At 47.2% G+C, this 23,934-nt stretch overlaps 1 protein-coding gene across 2 annotated transcripts in view; it reads left to right on the top strand.

Moving 5' to 3' along the window:
- Window positions 1-23,934, top strand: part of RFTN1 (raftlin, lipid raft linker 1) — a 200,673-nt gene that overhangs the window by 99,594 nt on the left and 77,145 nt on the right. For both annotated transcript variants that reach the window (XM_060099471.1, XM_060099473.1), the window contains one exon: window positions 8,315-8,423. In XM_060099471.1, coding sequence (XP_059955454.1) covers window positions 8,315-8,423 — 109 coding nt within the window. The remainder of the gene's footprint in view (window positions 1-8,314; window positions 8,424-23,934) is intronic.

Here is a 23,934-nt window from a genome sequence, read left to right as displayed (position 1 = left end):
TGTGTATGGAACCCAGAGGGCAGGGACTGATGGCCCAGAGGTCAGATTCAGTCCCAAAGATGTTGGATTACATAATAGTAATAAACATCGTTTGGAGCCAAAATTTGACATTTGTGGCCCCCAAAAAACATGAGGTAATGACTCCTTTAAAAAAGTTTGAAGATTTGGCAACCCTGGCCTGGAGTACCTAGCAATGGTTGGGATAGAAACTGCCCAGCTCACCATGGTTTCCACTGCTCCCGTCTGCTCCCCAGTACGGGGGTGACTGGGCCGTGCCACTTGACATCACCCGTGCACTGGGACTTTTCCCCTGGTGGGTCAAGTTTCTCTGTAGCCACGTCGCTCTCAGAAATTGGAATGTGGAAGGGCATCAGACAGGACTCTGTGTTCGGAGAAAAATAGGAGAGCGCATATTTCTTGGTGGACATGAAGACCATTTCTCTTTCTTTTATATGAGAACAAAGTGATCGGGTTATATCTTTTGGTCAAAAAAATATCCTCTTTCACTCAGTGTTTGTGGACCTTTGAGTTTGCTTCCCTTGGTTTGACCTTCTGACTCTCCAGCTGCCTGGGGAATGACCACACAACCCTTGGCAGATGTGGCAGTGGTGACGTGAGGAGTTTGTGCACAGTTTTTATGACAGCGGATGTTTGTGTCTGAGTCATGAGGGCGACATGACACGGAATAGGTGGTGTTTTATTATGGTCTTAAACAGCTCTGATGTCTGGGGCCAATCGTGTTGACCTCTGAGGTACTTGGGCATGTGGGCTCTTTGCTGCCCTGCCCTACGGTTAGGAAAGGTTTGTGCACAAGTGCGCAGCGCCTGAATCTACTCTCGTGTGTTTGAGAAGCCTTTATCTAAATTTTCCTACATGTTCATGCTCAGTTTTGGCCCAAGTCCCATTTATATGGTGTCAAAGGAGCAAGGACTGTTTGGGATGATGAAGAAGTTCCAGAAATGGTTGGTGGTGATGCTTGCCCAACATTGTGAATGTACTTAATGACACTGAATGTATGCTTAGAAATGGCTAAAATGGTCAATGGTATGTTATGTATATTTTAGCACAATAACACATAAGAAGAGTGAGGAAACCAAGAAGTGGGAAGTATTTTTGAGTTTTTCTAACTGAAAGAGTCACAGATAGAGCTGTCCATTCTTATATTTCCTTAAGGTCTGGTCCTTTTTCTGGGAGGTTTGTCTTCTTCTGAGGGGCTAGGAGTCTACATTGTTGGTCTCTACAAGTCCTTCTTTCTGTGTTTCCTCTTTTCCGTGGACTTGCTCAGTTACGGCCAAGGAACATCTCCAGGAGAGCAGCCGCTGCAACACAGCCCACCTAGACCGTCGTTCTCCACTCTGGTTGCCCATTAGAATCACTGGGGAGTTTCTAGAGCCCCTTGGCCCAGGCCATACCACAGACCAATTAAATCAAAATTTGTGGGAGCTCACCGAGTGATTTCAAGGTTGAATACAGCCAGGGTGGAGAATGCCTGCCCGACGGGACACCCAGTCTGATGCACAGAGCCCAGGGTTTGCTTGTTGGCTAGGTCCAGTGCCTAAAGTTAGGGCACATCAACGGAGATTATTCTTTTGTCCCCCAAACCCAATTATTTCAGTCATTGCCTTCATGTGATTTGAGGGGTCTCTTACATAAACAGTATAGTCAGGCAGGGGTGTTGGTGTAGTTTAGCACTAGAAACACTTACTCTGAGAATAAATATTACAGAATCAAAACAAACAAACATACACATCCCCCAGAGTGTCTGATGGCTTTCTTTCTTTTTTTTTTTTCAGTAACTTTTATTTGGGGATATGTTAGATTTAACAGAAAAGTCACAACCCTTAGGCCCTTCACCGAGTTTCCTCCATCATTAATATCTTACATTACTGTGGTACATTTGTCAAAACTAAGAAATTGACTTTGGTATATTACTAATAACTAAGTTGTGGATTTTTTTTGGATTTCATCAATTTTTCTATTAATGTCCTTTTCCAGTTCTGGGACCCAGTCTAGGGTACCACAGCATTTTGTTGCCATGTTATGATGGTTTTTGAAAACTTAGCTGGACTGTGAGGTCTTAGCTGCTTCTCCAGTGTCTTAATTGGTCAGGAGTGCTCTGTTTATGTGCCTTGTTATCGTTGCTGTGCTCTGAGAATCTGAATTCATTTTGTCTTACTCATTCTTGGCTTTCAGGACCTTGAATATCTGCTCCATGATATACTTTCATTCCCTCTTCATTTGAGAAGCTCCCTTTGGAATGGCTGGAAATAAACCCCTCTCAACTCTCCAGTGTGTACAGGTGGGGACCCCAAGATGTGAGATGGGTCAGAGATCTTTTTAGTTAATGCTCCCTCCAGGCCATTTCTGAGAAATGACCCAGCAGCATGGAGATGGTTTCTTTTCAAGGAGCCAAGCTACTTGGAACCCAAATCGGCAGATTGATTTGACAGTCAGCCCTTGTAACAGGATAGTCATATATAATATTAAATGTGAACTGATTTCTTCGCACCGTTTTCTGTAGGGTGGATTAAATCCAGTTTCTCTCTTGGGATTTCAAGAGGATAAGTAAATTGAAGAGAAGATTGTAAATATGTTAATTGAAGCAATGGACAGGGTGGCTCCTACCCTCCCCTAGATGTACTTCCTTGATTTGATCCAGGACTGCACGTTCCCTTGGTTTTCTCTCTTCCCCCATGGTTGCTCTTTCTTTGTCTCCTTGGCTGCTTTCTCCTCTTTTCTCCCCACCCTCTTCATGGTGGAGGGTCCCCAAGCTCAGTCCTTGACTCTTCTGTCTATATATTAATTGAGATCTCATTCAGTCTCATGCTTTGAATACCACGTGGAAGCTGATAACTCCCAGATTCACATCTCCAGCCCTCTCTCCTGAAGTCCAGACTCGAATATGTATTCAGCTCTCTACCAGATATCTCTCCTTGGCCGTCTGCTGGATAATGTCAAATTCAGTACCTAGGAAGCCGAATTACTGATCTTGTCCCCAAGCCTGTGACCATTCCCGCCCCAGCCTTCCCCATCATGGTTGTGTCAGCATCATCTGCTCTCTCGGTGGCTGGAGCAATCCTTGGAGCCATCCTCATCTGCTTTCTTCCCTTCACACCTCACAACCTGTTCTGTTCATAAGGAAGTCTTGAAGGTTCTACCTTGAAAATATATCCAGAATCCACCACTTCCCAGCGCTGCTACGCTGCTACCAGCCCCCTTGGGGTCACCATCACCTCCCGCGTGGACCACTGGGTTAGTCTCTTAGCTGCCCCCTACAGCCAGAAGGCTCCTTTTAAAATAAACATGTACCCACTTCTATATATAAAACGGATAACCAACAAGGACCTGCCGTAGAGCACAGGGAACTCTACACAATATTTTGTAGTAACCTATAAGGGAAAAGAATCTGAAAAAGTTATTTATATATATATATATATATATATAATATAACTGATTCACTGTGCTATACACCTGAAACTAACACAATATTGTAAATCAACTATACTTCGATAAAAATAAAATAGATCCGATGGTGTCACTTCTCTGTTCAACAAGGGCTTCCCCTATCGTTCTGAGTAAAAGCCACTGTCTTCACCGTGGCCTGTAAGTTCTACAGTCTCTGGCTCCCCTTTGGCTCTCCGACCTCATCTCCTGCCCCTGGTTCATTGAGCTCCAGCCACAGGGCTTTTTTGTACCATCTCACCTTAGGACCTTTGCACTGGCTGTTCCTCTGCCTGGAAGCTTCTTTCCTGGCTGTCAGCACGGTCACCTCCCGTAGATCTTTATTACAAGTGTCGCCTTCCCAGTGTGGCTGCCCTGACCATCCTCATAAAAACTGCAGCTTCCCACCGCTCGTGATTCTCTACACCTTGCTGCTGCTTTTTTCTTTAACACTTACCACCGTTGAACATACTCTCTGTGCTCGTGAGTATTTCTTGTTTATTGCCTGTCTCCCTCCACCAGGTTGTGAGCTCTGTGAGAGCAGAGATTTCGTCTCTTTTGTCTATTGATGCTAAAGAAGAGTGTCTGGCACAAAGTAGTAGTGTGATCAATATTCGTTGAATGAATGAGTAATTAGGAACTATGAAAAGGGCTAGGAATGCACTTACAGATGATAGAAGTAGATCAGCAGCTACTAATATTTGTTGAGCCCGGACTTCTTGCCATGCCCTATGCTAAGGGCTTTACATGCTTTTGTCTGATTTAATCCTTACAAGGATGCCAAGAGATAGCTACTCATAATATTCCCATTTGACAGTGAAAGAAACTGAGGCATAGAATGTTTAAATACATTGTCCAAAGGCACACAGCTGGGAAATGATCCACCTCTAGTTAGCTTTAGGACCCGCAACCTCTAACTAATAAATCTAGAGGAAATTATGGAGGGGAGGTATGCAGGGAGACGGGGAAGCATATTTCATTGTTAGCAATGCTCTTCTCAGAGTGTCTGCATTTAATCTTAGTGTATTTACTGTTAATTTTTAGATAAGGGAGCCTTTGTCAGGTAGTTAATCCTACATCTCCAGAAGTGCATTCTGTGTCCCTGTTTTTTTTTTTATTGTTTAGACCCAGATCTTTCTGTCCCTTCTGGAAGTGGAAGCCAGTGGGCTTCAGTCCAGGTGGGTGTTTGATAGTTTCCAGTATCCTTTTCCAGGACAACACAAGGACATGTCCTTTGGGGAAACATAAGTGGTGTTTCCCCTCCCCCACAGGAGGGTGCAGGCCCCTGCTCAGCCAGTGATGCATCTTAAGGATTCTTAGGCACTTGACTGACTGCAGGACATCTACTCCCCTGTGCTGGGGGCCAGGCCATGGTTCCTGGACTCACTTCTAGGGCATGTCTGCTTCTTGATGCCAGGGTGGTCCTTGCCCTCTGGGACATGAAACACTCATCACCTGTCAGAGGCTCTTCTCAGGTGTCTGGCTGGGTCTTGGGGCCTGAGCCTAGACCCAGCCACCAGCAGGAGGCCTGGTCTGAGCATGAAGCTGCCATGTCTTCCTGCTCGGCAACTGCATGAGTTTTCTACGCTCTGTAATAAATTACCACAAGTTTACTGGTTCCAACAACATACATTTGATCTCAGTTACTGCAGCTTTTCTGGGCACTCTGTTTCAGGTCTCATCAGGCTGCAGTGGAAGTATTGGCTGGGGCTGCAGTTTCATCAGGGGCTTGACTGGGGAAAGGTCTGCTCCCAAGCTCTGTTTGGTGGTGGGCAGCATTCATCTCCTAGGGCTGAGATCTCTGTTTCTTGATGGCTGTCATCCAAGGACTGCCCACACGGTGCCCTGGCAGCCTGGCAGCCAGCAAGGGCAGGGTCTAGCTCTCATCTGCTAAGGTGGAGTCTTATGGTGTCACGTCATCACGAGAGGGATCTCCTGTCCCTTTGCCTGGTTATTTTGATTAGAAGCACGTCGCAGGCCCTGCCCCCACTCAGGGGGAGGGACTCTACAAAGGCATGAACACCAGAAAAGGAAGGTCATTGGGGGTCACCTTAGAGCAACCATGGTCACTGCCCTCCCTCCACCCAACCTCCCCCTAGTGCTGAGAAGCCCAGAGGCTCCCACTGGCAGGCCTGTAGGCAAGCTTCAAGCTTTTGTGGATTTGATACAGTTTTTCACAGGGCTGCTGGCAGGGAGGGGCTTTCTGTGTGACTGTGCCACCCACCCAGCTCTGGCCTCACCCCTCACAGAGTGCTGACTTGAGGGCTTGGGCATCTGTCCTTGGAGTAGTCAGGGGTCCTTGCCACACCCCTCCCCTGCAGCTGCTCTTCAGTGTTCCAACCCTTTCATTTTAAACTGTGGAGGTAATTCCTGTAAGGCAGGGGAGACCTTTAGTTACTCACCTATTCCTCCAATATGCATGGCTTTGCTTTAAAGTGACCGTAGGCCGAGATGTGAGTTTTCACGTTTCATCTAGAAAATTTGTAATAATGCCTATTTTTGTCCACCTTTTGTGCTTCTTTCAGTTCAGATGTAGCTGAGTTAATTATCTGATGAAATGAACCAGAGCTTGCTTTCCTCCTCAGAGTACTTCTTGTTCTAGAAGCAAAGCTGAGAGTTATTAGATCCTGTACGAACAATTATCCCTTGCGAGTCTAGCGAGTCTGGCCTGTGAGTTGTTTAAAGACAGACCTGTCTTCCCTCCATTCATTTTATGGGTGTTTTACAGAGTGGATACAGTGTTGACTTATTTTATTTTATTGCTTTGGTTTCTTATTGAAGGATTCTTTTTTTTAATTGAAGTACAGTTGATTTATAATGTTGTGCCCTGGAGCAACTAAGCCCATGTGCCACAACTACTGAGCCTGCGTGCTAGAGCCAGCAAGCCACAACTACTGAGCCCGCAAGCCACAACTACTGAAGCCCGCGTACCTAGAGCCCGTGCACCGCAATGAAGAGTAGCCCCCGCTCACCGCAAATACAGAAAGCCTGTGCGCAGCAATGGAGACCCAACACAGCCAAATATAAATAGATAAAAATAAATACATTTATAAAAAAACAAAACAAAATGTCAGTGGGTATTTATAAATAACCTTGTACAGTCTGGTGTCCCTGTGTGACAGCAGTGGGGATTTCACATCCTATTTTCCTCCTCCTATTCCTGTCTTTGTTGTTTGAGATCCCACACGATGCATATGACAGTATCTTGACTAAGTCTTCTCTTTCAAAAGTCTGGAATCTTCTGCTTTACTTCCTCTTAGCATATCTTTTGTTTACGGTGGGGAGAGAGTAAGAACATGGGGGAAAAAGGGAGAACACGAGTCTAATCTCTGATGAAGTTTTTAGGCGAGCAGGCTGAGGTTCAGAATTGGTCGATTCTTTTGGAATTAGTTTATTCCAGTTTGGCCAGTTTGGAATCAGTTGATTCTTTTACATTTCAAAAGTATGCACCTCAGTCCCTACCCCTGAAAGGATATGTTAGAGAGAAAAGTAAAATATCACAGTTGCACACCTGGGGAAAACCAAATCCTCTTTAATTTTTCCACTTTTGAATTTCGTGTGAATCATACTCAGATGGTTAATGGCAGCATAAATTGCTTTGAATGATATATAAGACTCCTAGAAATTCATCTTTAAAATATTATAGCAAATAGGCATTCAGAAACTGTTTATTTTGTGGGATATACGTGTCTCAGGAATTCAGTATGAAGGCACCCGTCCTGGCTGCACCTGCTCTCACAGGGGCTGCAGGGGCCCCTCCTCGGTAGGGACCCTCCTAAGTCAGGTGGGAGGGCCCTGCTTTGCCCTCGGCAGTGGAGAGTTGCTGTACATGTGGTGTGAGCCCTGAAGAGCCCGGCCCTGGTCTCCAAGTCCCCCTTCCCACGAGGAAAGGGCATGGTCTGCCGGCCCTTGACTGATGTTCACTTCCTGTTGTCTGACGTTTGGCAGGGCCAGCCAATCACCTTCAATTTCTGACAACCACGTGGTTCCCAGGAGTCCATCAGCCCCATAGTGTCACCCAGGGGTCCCTCAAAGGAGTGACACGGAGTGGTGGGATTTCCTTCTGGTGACCACTTGCTGCTGGTTGTCCCAAGTGCACCCAGCATTGGGTCACGTGCACATCTATATGAGGGGGATGGGGAAGCAGCCCCACCACCTGGTTGGGGGGCGGTGATGGGGGGCAGGGCACACTGGACGCCTCCGTCTCGACCGCAAGGTGTTCGGTGTTTGCTTCAGACAACCCTTCACGTCCGCTCTCGTCCCAGGATTTCTTCTTCAGTTGCCTTATATTCTTTTCTTCATGCACCTTTAGTTTTGATAGATTTTGCCGGATTGCCCTCTGTAGGGGTTGAACCCTTTAAAAGTCTTTTAAAAATTAATTTTTAATTTTCTAAATGATACGTGAATATATTCTCTTCCAAAAAAGTGAAAAAATCAGGGATACAGCCAAACTCACTTTTGATCACCAGCACCATCCCCGCCCGATTCCCACACTGGCCCTCACCATCCCCCAAGAGGTCACTGCTATTATTGGTTTGCCAATGGGAAATATACATTACTGGACTGTGTGTGTGTGTGTGTGTGTGTGTGTTTGTGTTGTTTAAGGTATAAACCTTATTGTACTAAACCCATCATTCTATAATGATGTGTTTTCCTTGATGATATGTCTTGGAGGTCTTTCCATGAAGTATTAATAGGTCCCTCTATATTATTTGAGTTGTTAACCATAAATTATTTTTTCAGAACTGCCTTTTTGACAGTTACTTTCAGGAAAGAAATTAGGATTTCATTCAACACCCAGTGATTCTTTTTTTTTAATATGTATATTATGCAAAATCTTAACTTGTGCGTGTGTGTGTGTTTCTCTTTTCAGATCTCAGAACACTGATCTTCACAATGAAGGCTACATCTTGGAATTAGATTGCTATTCTTCCCTAGACCACCTGACAGACCAAAAAATCATCCCAGAGTTCATTAAGAAGGTGAGTGCTGCAGTCAGGATGCAATTGAACGGGCTTGCCGAGCGCGTGCCTGAGTGAATGGCTGGGGGCTGGCTGAGGGCAGGTGGGCTGCACTCCCCAGGCCTGTTCTGGCCTGGGACTTTGGGTGGCCTCGTGGGGCGCAGTCCACTTCCACTCAGGCTGGCCTTGGCTCTGGAACAAGGTGGCTTCCCCTCCTCCAAGGATGGCAGACCCTGTGTTTTTAGGGCTGGAGTGGCGTCAACAGCTGACAGGCCTGCCGGCCCACTGCCAGCAGCCCCTTCAAATCCTCAGGGTGGTGTGAGCCCCCCACATCCCACCTTCCACTCCCCCGTGGGTCTTCATTGTCACGAGCCCCCTTTCTTTCCTAGAGCGGGAGCGTGCCACAGTCCGGTGACCACTGGCATGCGATCATAGCAGGGAAAATTGCCTCGTTGCAGGGGGTTCATTTTCTGCCCTGAAATATGTCTGGTTTTGAACTTCTCTTTGAGCCACATGAGGTTTCCTGCCTAATTGCAGGGTGCGCTGAGTTTCAATACGCTGACGTTTACTGCAGGAGGAATGTCCTTGCCCAAACTGGGGCTAAGTTCATCGCTTAATGCTTGCCTTGTCCTCCCCTTCCCAGTCTCCCAAAATAATTGGCAGTCCCCCATGATGTAGAGGAGATTGTGGTTTGTCTGAGATCCAGTCAATCAGTGAATTCTTTAATAAATATTGTTGGCTGTTGTCAGGCCAGAAATAGTACTAGGTGCTGGCACGCAGAGAACAAAATAGCCGTGGTCCTGCCCTCGTGTCCTCACAGTGAAGGCTTTTCTGAACCCGAGTGATGAGCATGACCACGAGGGAAGCAGCGGACAGACAGGGTGTGGTGTGGGAGTCGGGGAGGCGCCTCGGGCTGAGACAGTAGGATTAGGCCTGATGGGGCTGCAGTGGGCGGGTTGGGGTCCCTCGGAACAGAGGGAGCGGCATGTGTGAGGGCCTGAGGGGAATGAAAAGAAGATCAGAGGACCTTTGGCAAGAAAGTGGCCATGAGGGGTGGAAGGAAGGGGCCGGACTCGGCTGTGAAAGCAACAGGAGGCCGCGGAGAGAAGTTCTGCAGAAAAGTGGAATAATTGGATGGTCCCTTTAAACAACCAGTGATTCTATTTTTTTTTTTTTTTTTTTTTTTTTTTTTTGGTTCACTCTCTGCCTCCCTCTCTTCAACATTTGTGGAGTGTTCAGGCGCTACAAGGCCCTGGGAATAACCACTCTGGTATGATGGGAGCCGAGACCCGTAGCCCAGGAATCGGATGACCTCTTAGGTCAGACATTTGGGTAATTTTACTAGGACGATGGAGACTCTTTCTGCTATGGTAGAATTCAGATCATTTTTAAGAAGTGGGAGGAAAAGCAGTTTTAGTTCACACATGCCTAAGCCTGAGAACATGGGTGCTTTCATAACTCAGAGAGATGTCTGTATAAATAGGGCCATCTTCTTTGGATTGCTGCAAATAAAATGTTCTCATAAACTTGGTAGGGGCATTCTAGAGGTGGGATTTACCCCGTGATCTGAGCACTGGGGAAAAATAGTTGTAGAAATGGTTTTGTAATTAGACTCAGATGCTTGGAATATTTGAGGGGCGGGTTGGTAAGATGAGGGCATCGGCTCTGGCCATACTATCAAACAGGCTCTTTTAAAAACACGTGATTTGGCACTTTTGTCTTAACCAAACCAGATCACTGCAGGACTGACCCGTTGCCTTGTGGCCATATCAGGTTGTAAACAGCCTGCTGAGTGGACACTCAGATGCCGTGTGTCTGCAGTGCCTGCAGTGCAGGTGGGCGTCTGTCCCACAGAGGACAGAACCCCAGAGTTATAGTTTATATGCCCTGAAGGACATCAGCCACTTTTGTGTTAACTTTTACTTTCATCCCAACATTCTTTCCCCCCCCACTGATTGTGTGTGTGTGTGTGTGTGTGTGTACACATGGCAGTATCTCATGATTTATTCAATAATTGGTTAAATTGATCATTGACACCTGCTCATTCTATGTTTGTATAAGAATTCTGTTTTTAACATTAAAAATTATTTTTTTTATTGAAGTATAGTTGATTTACAATGTCGTGTTAGTTTCAGGTGTACAGCACAGCAATTCAGTTATAAATATGTGTATGTATATATACATGCATACATATATACGCACACACACACACATATATTCTTTTTCATATGCTTTTTCTTTATACATTATTATAAAATATTGAGATAGTTCCCTGTGCTATACAGTTGGTCCTTGTTGTTTATCTGTTTCATATATAGTAGTGTATTTATGTTATTCCCAAACTCCTAATTTATCCCTTATGGTAACCATAAGTTTGTTTTCTGTGTCTGTGGGTCTATTTCTGTTTTGCAAATAAGTTCACCTGTATCTTTTGGTTAGATTCCACATATAAGTGACATATCATATTTATCTTTCTCTGTCTGGCTGACTTCACTTAGTATGATAGTCTCCATGCGATTCTGTTTTTAACATTTTGAAGAGGATACACTTTAAAGCCCACTGTGCCATCCTGCCTCTGCCTGTGCAGCAGGCACAGGGTGCCTCTGTACCCCTGGTTTTCGTATACAAATGACTGGGTTCGGGCAGACTAGACAACTTGCACACTCAGGTAGCACTGAGATTTCTGAGCCAGAATTGGTCTCCAGATGTGTATCTCGGAGTCTCTCATCTCTCTTTCTCTCAGTAGAGACATAGTTCATGGTTGTGGTCAGCAGAGTGGAAGGGAAGCTACCCACTCTGGAGAACCCAGGTGTTGAGGTGGCCTGGCCATTTGGCCCTGCCGTGTCGGCCCGTGGCCGGGGGCTCCACCTGGGAGGATCTAGTGTTTCTGGCTGTCACTGCTGGCTGTGGCTCTAGTTCTAGGCCAGTGGCCATGACAACCAGGAGAAGAGGTAGAAAATGATGGGACTGGGCCCCCTTCCCTTTGCCCCCCTTTTCTGTTGTTGCACATGATTTCTGGAGAAAACACCGCCTCTGGTGCAAAGAGGAGAGGAATGGGGGCCTCTCTGCAAGGTCAACAGCGGTTGCAGCTGATGGCTGAATTGCACACGTGTGTACATTTTCCTGTCATCACACGGGTAGAAGACTACAGGAGTTCCCTGGGAAGAAAGACAGTAAAAATTATTTTGTGTATTTTTAGTAAATATTTAATGAATAGCTTGGTCCCTATATATATGTATACGTGTGTGTGTGTGTGTGTGTGTGTGTGTATAACAAGTGGTGACACTTGTTAATTGCCATTCACTTAGGCCAAGATGAAGCTGTGTCACTGGCAGCTACTGCCTACAGCCATTCCTTTTTTATCTGGGTCATTATTTTGTGTGAAATAATGGCTCCTGTCCCTATGACAAGTAGATCCATCTTGCGATGAGACGGTAATTAACTCATTTTGTCACTGTGCCATCATCCAGGATAAGCTCATATTCTTCTCTGCACAGTAGAATTAAACTCAAAGTGATTAGAATTTTTCTTTTCTTCAGAACAATGCCTCAGTGTTGTTTTTCCACCAAATGTTTTAAATTAGCAGAACCTTTGGATAGAGGACATGGACGGAGGGAGGGAAAGGAGATTTCATTATTTTCCACAATGAGGAAAAATAAAATCACTTGTATCTGTGTCATGTAAAATTAGCTGAAGATGCCATAATTCACAGCCCCACTCCATTACGATTTCACACGGAGGGTGAAGGGAGCTGTATAAAAAAGATGACTCTCTTCCTTTCCGTGTGGCTTAATGATGCTCTGAGCACTTTGGCTGATCAAATTAAACCTGGGCTACTGCACTGTGTTCTTCCCTCTGGTATCCTGCTGTGCTCCATCTAACTGACCCTTTATGTAAATTATTTATTGTGGCCCACAGAACATTTAAGATACAGTTTTATGGGCAGACTTGGAGAGAATACATCTTCCAGGCCCTAGAACGGAATGCTTGAGAGACAGCTGCAAGGCCGGGAGCACTTCAGTCCTGCCTCTGTTCCTCTGAGACAAAGGTTCAGCCTGCCAGGGAACTCCCAGAGCCTGTTTCCTGTGGCTGGTGTGTTTGTGGGACCCTTTGGAATTTCTGTTCCCCAGAGTTCCCAGAGGATTGTAAAGAAGACAGGGTGATAGAGAATGAAGAGTCTACACGTTCATCTTCGAATGACTTTACATTCTTTGGAGCTTCTTGGGAAAGTGTCTGGATGTTTCGAAAGCACTTTAAAGTTTGCCGAGGCACGGCACACACTTTCTGGTTGGTGCTGCACAGTATTTCCGTTCCGGGGGCCACGCTGGCAGTGATGTCTCCCTTCTAGACCGGAGGAGACAGCTCAGAGAGGACGGGGGCTTTGCCAGGGGCCGCGACTGCAGAGCGATGGGGCCTGGGATGGCCCCAGCGGGTGCCCATGGAGCTGGGGAGGAGGGTCTGGGGAGGGTCTGTGGCCGGGTGGCCTGGGAAGGCTATGGAGACGTGAGCTATAGGATGGGGGCTCTGAGCAGCGAGTGATGGGCGCTGGCGGAGGTGGAGGGGCCTGGTGGACAGTGCTGTTCCCGGTGTAGACGGAAGCATGGAGGAAAGGCTCAAGGCTGAGAAAGAGCCACGTCCTGATTGGCTGGAGTTTAGGATGGACAGTGGGAGGAGGAAGGCTGTTCTGGGCACCGTTCTTTTGGTTACTTGAAAGGGAGCCCTACTCAAGCCAGCTCAGGTGAATTGGGGGTGGGGAGAGAGGGTTCCTTCCTCTAAAGATGCAGGAAATGGCCTGGAGTCTCCGGGGGCAGGAATACAAGGGAAAAAAAAAAAGATGAATTAGTCTCTCTGTGTGTATTATGTGCTGCTCCCATTTATGCGTATATAGGTTAATGTGAAGTTTAAATGGGATTTTACTCCACAGAGGCAATCCCCCTAGATGCCAGGCAGACCCTGGGCTGAAGGGCTGTTACAAGCACTATACTCTTAACCCTCATCTCTGCCTTCTGAAGCCTTATCCCCGTTTTACAGGTGAAGAAACTGAGGCACAGAGAAGCTATGCAGTTTGCCCAAAGTTACACTTGGGAAAGGGAGGACTGGGGTTGGAACCCAGCCTGTCTGGTCCAGGGGCCACACTCCTGACCACTGGGCCCTGCCGCCACTTCTGCGGAGCCCTCAGGAACTGGGAGGGAGCCGTCCAAGCCAGAAGGCCGGGTTGGGCATGGGAGGCAATTGGGTGTAACCGTGTCTGGTACGTGGGGACAGATTTCGGAGCAAGTCCAAGGCCTCCTCTGAGTGGAGTCTGGGGCTCCAGGCCTGGTTGCCCAGGGGAGAAAGCCACACCCCCTGCCACTGTCCGGGCGAGATTCAGACCCTCAGCTCCGGGCTCTCACTTTCTCAGATTAACTCCTTTTACGATGGACCTGAAGGACCTACTTAGAACTAGGTTTCGGTTTTCGCTGGACCACGGAGCCTTGGGAATGAAGACATCGAGGGGAAGCAAGGCAGACCCCTGCGAGGTTCTGTGTGGGAAAGCTGAGAGACTCAGTGGCCTGGATTAAACTACAGGCATTGCCCTTCAGGAAACCAAACGATGCTGCTTACATCTTGTCCTAAAGAAGAGAACCCGACAGGTATTTCAAATCTCAATGGCTCCTTTTAATGAAACAGAATATCTCAAATCCCCAGGATTATGAAACTTTGCCTGTGGTATCTAAATGACTCATCGTTTATTCTGGCTAATTGTTGAGTATTCGGGGGCTTCATTTCTACAAGTGCTGTGCAGGGTGTAATTTTAATTAGTGCGAGTTGCCGACTGAGAGTGAAAGGGAAATTATATTAAAAAGGCTTCCCTTTCCTCACTGCACCCTCATCTACTCTCAGACCAAGGGGTTGGTGGCATTGTTTAAAAGGCTGCCCTGGTAGGGCTGGGGGAGAGGTTAAGGCAAAGTGGAGTGTGGTTCTAGCAGAGAGGGTACCCTCGGCGTGGAGGGAAGTGGCTCAGGGCTAGGGCTGGACGGAGAAGGGGCCGAGGCACTGCAGGGGGATGGGGTGTCCTGTTCCCTGTTGTGTCTCCAGAACTGAATACAGATTTGTCGAGTGACTGAACAAATTAAAAGAGAAATGCAGAGGAAGAATCATTAAGACTTTGTGTCACAGAGGAGGGAGGGGAGCCTAACATGACACTCAGGGGACTGAAGTGTCAGGCGGGGTCATTTGCAAGGATGAGGAGAAACACACAGCCCGAGGGGCCGTTTGGGGGCGAGAGGTAATGGGGCTGGTGACGGTCATGTTTGGGACCGAGGGGCCAGTGGGACCCTCTGGGAAACATTCCAGAAGGCAGGTATGGTTACACCAGAGCTTGGGAGGAGGCGGGGAATGGGGACGTAGTTGAGGGGCAGGTGAGATGGTGGGGAAGTGATTCTGGGGGGCACATGCCCATCTCAAGGGCTTCAGCCCATTGCTGCCTCGTGGAAAATACAGACCCAGGATCCTAAGGTCTTCTGTTGCTTGGCTGGCTCGTTGGTTGACTTTGTTTTAGAGAAGTGGATAATGTTTTTTATTTTCTTATTGGGAAGTCTTGGTTTCTCAGTGTAAGCAGATAGATCCATCAAAGAACTGCAAGATCTAGACCAGATTCTCTTATTCTCAGATTCTCTGTGGTGAAGGACCAGGTTTTGTTTGTTTTGTTCTTTTCCAGTTCATTAAGGAGGGATGCTTTTGTAAAATACAGTGAAACATGGTGGCAACGTTGAAGAGCTAGAAAAGTATATAAATGCTTTCTCTTGCTTTGTGTACCTATCTTGTCACAAACTGGTAACAGAAAGTTGGTGGACCAGCAATGGGCCGAGGACCACATTTTGAGTAGCCCCTGGCTAAGATGGCAGAGACGTGGACAGGATGAATTCATGATGGGAGAGTTCACTCATTCCTGCAGAGGGAGAGAGGAGAGAGCTCTGAGGAGGATCCAGAGAAGGAGGAAAAGAAATGGCTTTTAAAGGAAGCAGGGGGAGAAAGGGAAGAGCGTGATGTTCCAGAATCTGCGGGAAGAGACCAGGGAATACCATAACAGCAGGAAAGAGGTCAAGTTGGAACCCACTGGGGGTGGGAGGTCGCCCACTGGGTTTGACCACTGGAGGCCACTGATAAATCTCACAAGAGCAATTTTTAAGGGATGGGGCAGGCAGAGACCCCTCACATTCTGGGTTTAAGAATATGTAAGTATAGATAGAGACTAAGACAGGGTACAGGTCGAAGGAATTCTTGTTAGTTTGTTTTGAATAGGAGAATTGAGCATCTTTAAAAGCTGAAAGGTACTGATAGAGAAGGAAAAGTTAACGGGCGTTAGAGGTGATAAAAAGCAGAGGCAGGTCCAGGGTGGGGTGATCTGCACACGTGGCATGGGACACCCTCTCCCTTGAGGCCAGGGTAGGAGGCAGGAGGGCCTCACAGGCTTAGACGCTCACAGTGGAGGGGACAATGCAGGAGCTGCTGCCTGGAGGCCTGTTTGCTTATAAAGTTCCTTTTCTGCTCTTTTCACTGGCCTGTGAGCTCCCTGTTCTGGCCTGGGAGGTTAGCTGAAGTTAATGTGATCCTGAGGGGAGGGAGGGCGTTGTGTGCTTGTCTTGGTCACTCTGCCCAAAATGAGACAAACTCTTATGCTTCATTTTTTGCCCTGTGCGTGAACCCAAGGCCCAGTACCGGTGGCCAGGGTTCACCCATGTTTCTGTGACCAGACCTTTGAGGTGTCGTCTGGGGAGGCCTTAGCCAGTCCAGGTACTGTCCCTGGTCACAGGAGGCTCACAGCCCAGCTGAGAGCAGGTGGTCACAGGGTGGAGGTCTCATCACAAAGGTATGTGCTTCGTAGTAGAACATGAGGGGCCCTGACCCAGGCAGGCGGTGGGGGGAGAGGGTGGTGCACTGAGATCTGAGGGGTAAACAGGTGAGAGAGAGTGGAGGTAGTGGGGACGGGAAGGACTTGGAAAAAGGCCAGGAGGTGGGAGGGGGCATGTTTGGTCAGAGGAAAGGGACGGAGGCCGTTTTTTTTTTTTTTTTTTTTGCGGTATGCGGGCCTCTCACTGCTGTGGCCTCTCCCGTTGCGGAGCACAGGCTCCGGATGTGCAGGCTCAGCGGCCACGGCTCACAGGCCCAGCCGCTCCACGGCATGTGGGATCCTCCCGGACTGGGGCACGAACCCGTGTCCCCGGCATTGGCAGGCGGACTCTCAACCACTGCGCCACCAGGGAAGCTCACGGAGGCAGTTTTGACTTGACCGCAGAGATTGGAGGGTGAGGCTGGAGAGTCAGGACTCACGTGTGCAGGACCCACAGGCCAGCCGCAGGATTTGGGTTTTTCTCCCAAATGCAGTGGAAAGCCACTGGGGGGGCGGCTTTTAGGAGCAGCTAGAGAATGATACCAGATTTACATTTTGGAAAGATCAGAACGGCTGCGGGGTAGAGGCTGGATGGGGGGCAGGGGTGGGTGTGGTTAGGATCCTGTTGTAGTGTCTCTTTGTAGATGGTTAGGTTGTAGCTTAGCTTACAGTCAGAACAGCATCATGGTGGAGATGTGGTTGGATTTAAGGACTGCGGAGCCAGGGGGATCACCAGGGCTGTTTACCGATCGAATAACGGCATGGTAGGGAGGGAGGGACCAGGCTGGTTTGGCCTGTGCAGCTGAAGGAATGGAGGCCTCTGCTGAGATAAGAAAGTTTGTGGGACAGGCCATCGTTTCTGTGGTCCAGGAGCTCAGGGCAGTGGTCTGGGCTGGAGATACCAGCTGGCAGATGGTGAATGATGCCATGGCCATGATGAAATCACTTAGGAAGGAAGGGAGGGTGTGAAGGAAGAGGGCCTCCATCGGAACCCAGAGGAATTCCAGCATTCACTGCGGGCAGAGAAAAGAGGCAGAAAGTGAGTGGCTAGAGAGGTCCAGGGGAAACTCGGGGAGGGCGGGTGATGGAGGCTGAGGATGCTTCAGCAGGGGAGGGCTTGTCAACACTGCCGGTGCTTCTAAGACTAAAAATCAGAAATAGCCATTGGTGGGATGGCCATGAGGTCATTGGTGATCTCCACGGAAGCTACTGCTGTGGCCCCTCCCCTCCCGGTACATACTTTACAAGCCTGATCCAAAAAGTCTTTGGGTTATAATTAAAAGCCACTGCCCGGGGCTTCCCTGGTGGCGCAGTGGTTGAGAGTCCACCTGCCAATGCAGGGGACACGGGTTCATGCCCCGGTCTGGGAAGATTCCACATGCTGCGGAGCGGCTGGGCCCGTGGGCCATGGCCGCTGAGCCTGTGTGTCCGGAGCCTGTGCTCCGCAACGGGAGAGGCCACAACAGTGAGAGGCCTGCGTACTGCAAAAAAAAAAAAAAAAAAAAAAAAAATACGTTGGGGTCAACTTTACTATATAACCTTTGAGGAATATATTTGAAATACATTTCCTTTTAGAATATTAATTATTAATTTAGTTCTTCATGCATATTTTAACTTATCTAAAAACACATAAATTTGGAAATAGTGCTTTCCCCGTCCCATGTTTACATTTCATGAAACAATTTTGTTCCAACCCTTTTCATGCATCTTTGCCCTCAGTGTTTCTGTCATCACCAGAGGGACTTCTGGGAGCTTCTAACACAGGTTTCAAGCTCATCGTGTTTACTTTCATCCAAATTGTGTGGAATTCGGCACTTTTAAAATTCATGAATGATGCTATCACTGGAAACTCTGTCCTAAGTCCTAAGTGCCCATTCATTTAACATTAGGATAGTTGTTTTTTCTTATCCAGCTCATACGTGAATGAGAAATCACCATAATGCAACCACGTACTCTGCATAGCTCTTTTAAAGGTCTCTTTATTGGGCTTCCCTGGTGGCGCAGTGGTTGAGAGTCCGCCTGCCGATGCAGGGGACGTGGGTTCGTGCCCCGGTCTGGGAAGATCCCACGTGCCGCGGAGCGGCTGGGCCCGTGAGCCATGGCCGCTGGGCCTGCGCGTCCGGAGCCTGTGCTCCGTAACAGGAGAGGCCACAGCAGTGAGAGGCCCGCGTAACGCAAAAAAAAAAAAAAAAAAAAAAAAAGTCTCTTTATTAAAAATAACATAAATACGGGAGAGTGCATAAATCGTAAGTGTACCGCTCAGTGAGTTTGCACAAAATGTACTCACCTGGGTAACCAGCACCCAGGTCAAGAAACAGAACAGCTCAGGGAACCTCCAGTGGCCACGCCCATCACCCCCCCTCCTTCTCCTCCCCAAAGGTAGCCTCTGTCTAGTTTCTAACAGCAAAGGTTAGCTTAGCTGGGTTTGGAACTTTATATAAGTGTCATCTTTGTAAATGGCGTCTTTTGCTCAATACTCTGTCTGTGAGATTCATCCACGTCCCAGTAGTACATTTGCATTCGTGCACAGAATTCCTTGCATTGTTTTGAAAAGCGGTCTTTAAGAAGCATGCTTACTACAGCTCCCCGCAAATTTTGTTTCATGCTGTAGGAATTATTTTAAGTTTTTGTTGAATGTATTTACCTCCTTTTAAAAAATCAAACCCATCAGATGACTTCAGTAAACATCCAAAATCAGCTTTGACTAGTGTGCTTTCCCCAGTCAGTATTTGTTGTTCAAAATAAAGTGACAGAGAGTCGTTGTCTTGTGAGAGACTTTGTAAAAGTCTGTAAATGTGTGTAATTCCCTCTTTCCTGAGAAATAACATTTGGGGGGGTAAAACCCAGGGGACATCCAGGTTACATCCTGGAGATGCAGCGTGGGATTATGTATGGACTGTGTATTTCCCCTTTCAGCTCACTGTGAATCAGGCCACCAAGTTGTGGTTACTGAATTCGGTCTAACTCTCGGCAGGGGACATCACTTTTATGAACCTTCTTCCCTCTGAGATACCTGCGTGGCTACTCCCTCCCTTCCTTCAAATCTTCGCTCGAGTTCGCTTTCTCAGAACCCTGCCCATCATTTTATATATTTGTTATTGAAGTATAGTTGATTTACAGTATTGTGCTAATTTCAGGTGTACAACAAAGTGATTCAGTTACATATATATGTAGATATATATATATTCTTTTTCAGATTCTTCTCCCATATAGGTTATTATAAAATATTGAGTATAGTTCCCTGTGCTATTCAGTAGGTCCTTGTTGGTTATCTATTTTATATACAGCAGTGTGTATCTGTTTAAAGAGCACCTTAGAGAATTCCCCGGTGGTCCAGTGGTTAGGACTCAGTGCTTTCACTGCCGGAGTGCGGGTTTGATCCCTGGTCAGGGAACTAAGATCCCGAAAGCCAGAGGTGCCATCAAAAAAAAAAAAAAGAGCACCTTAGCCCCTGCCCTCCCCACCCTAGTGATTCCCTTCACTCTATCTCTCTTGTATCTGTACCTCTTTTGCCTCTGAAGATACTTGACTTTTTACTTAATTATTATGTTTATTATTTCCCATCTCTTTTCTTCCGTGCCAGGAAGAGTGGGGCTCATATAGTACCGGGGTCCCCAACCCCCGGGGCAGCGGCCGGTTAGGAAATGGGCCGCACCGCAGGAGGTGAGCGCCTGGGCGAGTGAGTGAAGCTTCATCTGCCGCTCCTCATAGCTCGCATTACCGCCTGAGCCATCCCTCCCCTCGCCCCCACCCCCACCACGAAACCGGCCCCTGGTGCCAGAAAGGTTGGGGACCGCTGATATAGTAGATGCGCAATGAATATTTATGGAATGACACTGTGGATTCCCGAGCGAGACACCGTGGATTCCCGAGGCTTGAAAGGTGTCAGAACTGTATAGGGACAGAGGCTTTTGGAGGTGAGGCAGGGGACACCAAGGTGATGGACACTCACGTGTTTTCTCCTTCCTGTCACTTGCGGTCGCTTTTGTCTGTGCTTGGGGGTGGTCGAAACTTGCTGAGTCAGCCGTCCCTGGAAGTGACTTGGGAGGATTAGAATGTCACCCAGGTCCCCTTCATTCTTCCCACCAGACGTGTTTACAAATATGGAATTTGCTGTTCTCACCAGGGAAGTTTCCAAAGTGGCATGTATGGCATGCAAAAAATATATATCTTTTATGGGAGGGGAACATGTTGTGAGTGCTAATTATGTGCTGTCAGTGAACACATGTGGTAGCTGACGGGTTTACAGCCCGATTGAACTTTCCCATCTGGGTTGTTTGGAGGTGCTGAGCATCCCTGCTCAGTGAGACCTCTTGTCTGCCGATTTGTCTGGGATCCAGCACAGATAACGAGTGTGGGAATTTGGCCTGACCTCTTGGCATGTGGAGGGTGGAGTGTCTCGTCTGAGAGATGGAGTTTATCCTGGCGGGTAGCTCTTTCCCCCAAACTGGAAGGTCTCAATTTTATTGCTGGAGATTACATGGAATCTTTTCGGAGGGTTTTGAGAGCCGGTGTGACAGGGTTACAACCCACGTAAGGTTTTCCCCTCTTCTGCTTTTGGGAGAATTCCCGTTCAAAGAGCCGGATCCCATTAGGACCAGTCAGCAGTGTTGAGGATGGCTTGGGGAGTGGGTAAGGAGGGGCTGCTTACCAAGTACTCAAGTCCTGAAACCAAGTTGCCGCTTCCAGGAGAAATCTGGAACTTTAAAAGCCCAGTTCCAGAATTGTCTCCTGATTCCACTAAAGGAAACCTACTGCTTAACGAATCATGGGCTGGCATTTAGGAGGGACACATCATTTTCTCAAATTCTTGGTTCTCTTGTGTGTCAAATGAGTTTTTGCACATCAGTCATCTTGAATATTCTGTGATTGTGTGGTCAACCTGACTTTTAAATTATTTCTCCCTCATTATCAAAAAAAAATTATTAATTCTGGTTTTTAATGGTGGTGTGCTGAATTTCAGTGCCACATGCCCTCATTTTGTGAATCTTGCTGGGCACATCTTAGTTATTCCCTGTGCTCTTCATCTAGTAAATCAATGTTTGTTGACTGACAATGATTTTTGTCTTCCCCCTTAACTAATAACTGTGATTAGAGTTCAGTACAAGAGCTATTATTCTCTTTTTTTTTTTTTTTTTTTTTGCGGTATGCGGGCCTCTCACTGTTGTGGCCTCCCCCGTTGCGGAGCACAGGCTCCGGACGCGCAGGCTCAGCGGCCATGGCTCACGGGCCCAGCCGCTCCGCAGCATATGGGATCCTCCCAGACCGGGGCACGAACCCGTATCCCCTGCATCGGCAGGCGGACTCTCAACCACTTGCGCCACCAGGGAGGCCCTTATTCTCTTTTTTTAAAGCTAAAAGTAAATATTGCCTTTTAACACTCCAATGGAAAAAAAAAATCCGTTGTAAGGAAAATCTAAATGATTCACTTATGACTTCTTAAGTGTTTAAAAGACTGAAAAATAAGATAGATGACCATTTTGTGAGTGGTGCTGTAATCTGTAGAAGTATGTTTGGACAAATGGCCCACATATTCTAATAACTATTATAAATCTAGCCTAAGCAATAAGAGAAAATAGGCTAAACCAAGGTTTCCCATCTACTTAATTACTTCCCAGTCTACGTGTCCATTCTGTTAGCCTTATAGCAGCATTCCTAGGTACTGAAAAGGTCGCTGTGGAGGATGGCTAGTAGGGATGTTATTGTTTTGGATAGCAGAGATGTTATTGGTGGCGTAGTAGAGAGCTTGCTTTTTTCCAGCTTTATTGAGATATAATTGACAAATAACATTGTGTAAGTTTAAGGTGTACAACGTGATAATTTGAGATATTGTTAAATGACTACCACGTGAATCCAAAGTTACCATTTCCCATGTGTGCTGAAAATATTAACATCTGCTCCCTTAGCAAATTTCAATTATACAACACATACAGTATTGTTAACTACAGTCATCATGGTGTCCATTACATCCTCAGAATGTATTCATGTTATAACTGGAAGTTTGTACCCTTTGACCAACATGTCCCCATTTCCCCTACCCACCTAGCTCCTGGTAACCACCATTCTACTCTACACTTCTTTGAGTTTGACGTTTTTAGATTCTACATACGAGTGATAGCCTCCAGTATTTGCCTTTCTTTGTCTGACTTATTTCACTTAGCACAATGCCTTCCAGGTCCATCCATGTTGTTGCAGATGGCAGGATCGTCTTCTTTTTCGTGGTTGAATAATGTTCCATTGTACACACATACCACCCTTCCTTTAAGTAGGGACGTTATCGTTGGCAGTGATAGGGATGCTATTGGTGGCGTGATAAGGATGTTACGAGCGTAGTGTACCTGAAGAGACGGAAAAACTTTAAAAGAAAGTGTTTAAATATATTCTTGGTAGAAATAAATTTAGCTTTTTTTTTTTTTTTTTTTTTTTTTGCGGTACACGGGCCTCTCACTGTTGTGGCCTCTCCCGTTGTGGAGCACAGGCTCCGGATGCGCAGGCTCAGCGGCCATGGCTCACAGACCCAGCCGCTCGGCGGCATATGGGATCTTCCCGGACCGGGGCACAAACCCGTGTCCCCTGCATTGGCAGGCGGACTCTCAACCACTGCGCCACCAGGGAAGCCCCAAATTTAGCTTTTGATGGAACTCTTCATCGTTCAGTTGGGGTGGAAACTTTATTTCAAGGACTTCCCATTTTGAATGAGAGATGCTGTTGCCACTCTGACCTCTGAGACACTCCCCAGAGGGCCAGGGAATATTCTCTTTATGACACCTTAAGAACACACATGGATTTTTTTCCGAAGCCCCAAGCACAGGGTTTCTCGGTGACTTTTTCTGAGTCTGATGGTGCTTGGGAGTGTGGGCATCGTCCTGTGGCGTTCCTAAGTAGTGAGACATCGTCACTAATTCATGTGCTGTGCATTTGTAACATGTGATAAACAAGAACCGAGCCTCCATGTGCCTACAGTTTTGCTCAGCCAGTTAATAACGTAAGGCACGCTGCGGGGGCCGTGCTTACCTCCGGGGGCCCGCCTATGCCACCAGTTCAGATGCATCATCACAAACTGAGAGGCTAATTACAAACTACTCTTACCTCTTTATTAAAGCAGGTCCCTAGAGGCCCACTCCTTGGAAGTGTGGGCCTTTATAACAGCATCCTTTATAAAGATTGTGGATTTTACTTTAAGAAAGTACTGCAGTTTGGTATCTTCCCATAGGTATGAATTACTGAGGATTACTGTATTTTAAGAGAATGTCTATTGCTGTGTAACAAACCACCCCAAAACATAGTGGTTTACAGTGACACCATTCATTGATTTTGCTCACAAATGTGCCACTTGGGCAGGACTTGGCAAGGCAGCTAATCTTTGCTCCACATGGTATCCTCTGGTCAGTGGCTGGGGAATCCACTTTCAACATGGTGCACCCACATCGCTGGCGAATAGTTGCTGGCTACAGGCCTCTCCACAGACTGCTTGGGCTTCCTCAAAACATATGGCTGTGTTCTTCCCCCAAAACAAGGTGGAAGTTCGTGGAAATTTTATGACCAGGCCTCAAAAGTTGCATAGTCTCCTTTTCACTTTATTCATTGGTCAAGGGCTATACTGGTCCAAGGAGACATATATAGATTGCACCTCTTGTCGGGGGAGTGACAGGGTTCCAG

Source organism: Mesoplodon densirostris, chromosome 5, assembly GCF_025265405.1.
Source record: "Mesoplodon densirostris isolate mMesDen1 chromosome 5, mMesDen1 primary haplotype, whole genome shotgun sequence".
In the NCBI taxonomy this organism is placed as follows: Eukaryota; Metazoa; Chordata; class Mammalia; order Artiodactyla; family Ziphiidae; genus Mesoplodon; species Mesoplodon densirostris.
This window is presented reverse-complemented; position numbering and strand designations above follow the sequence as displayed.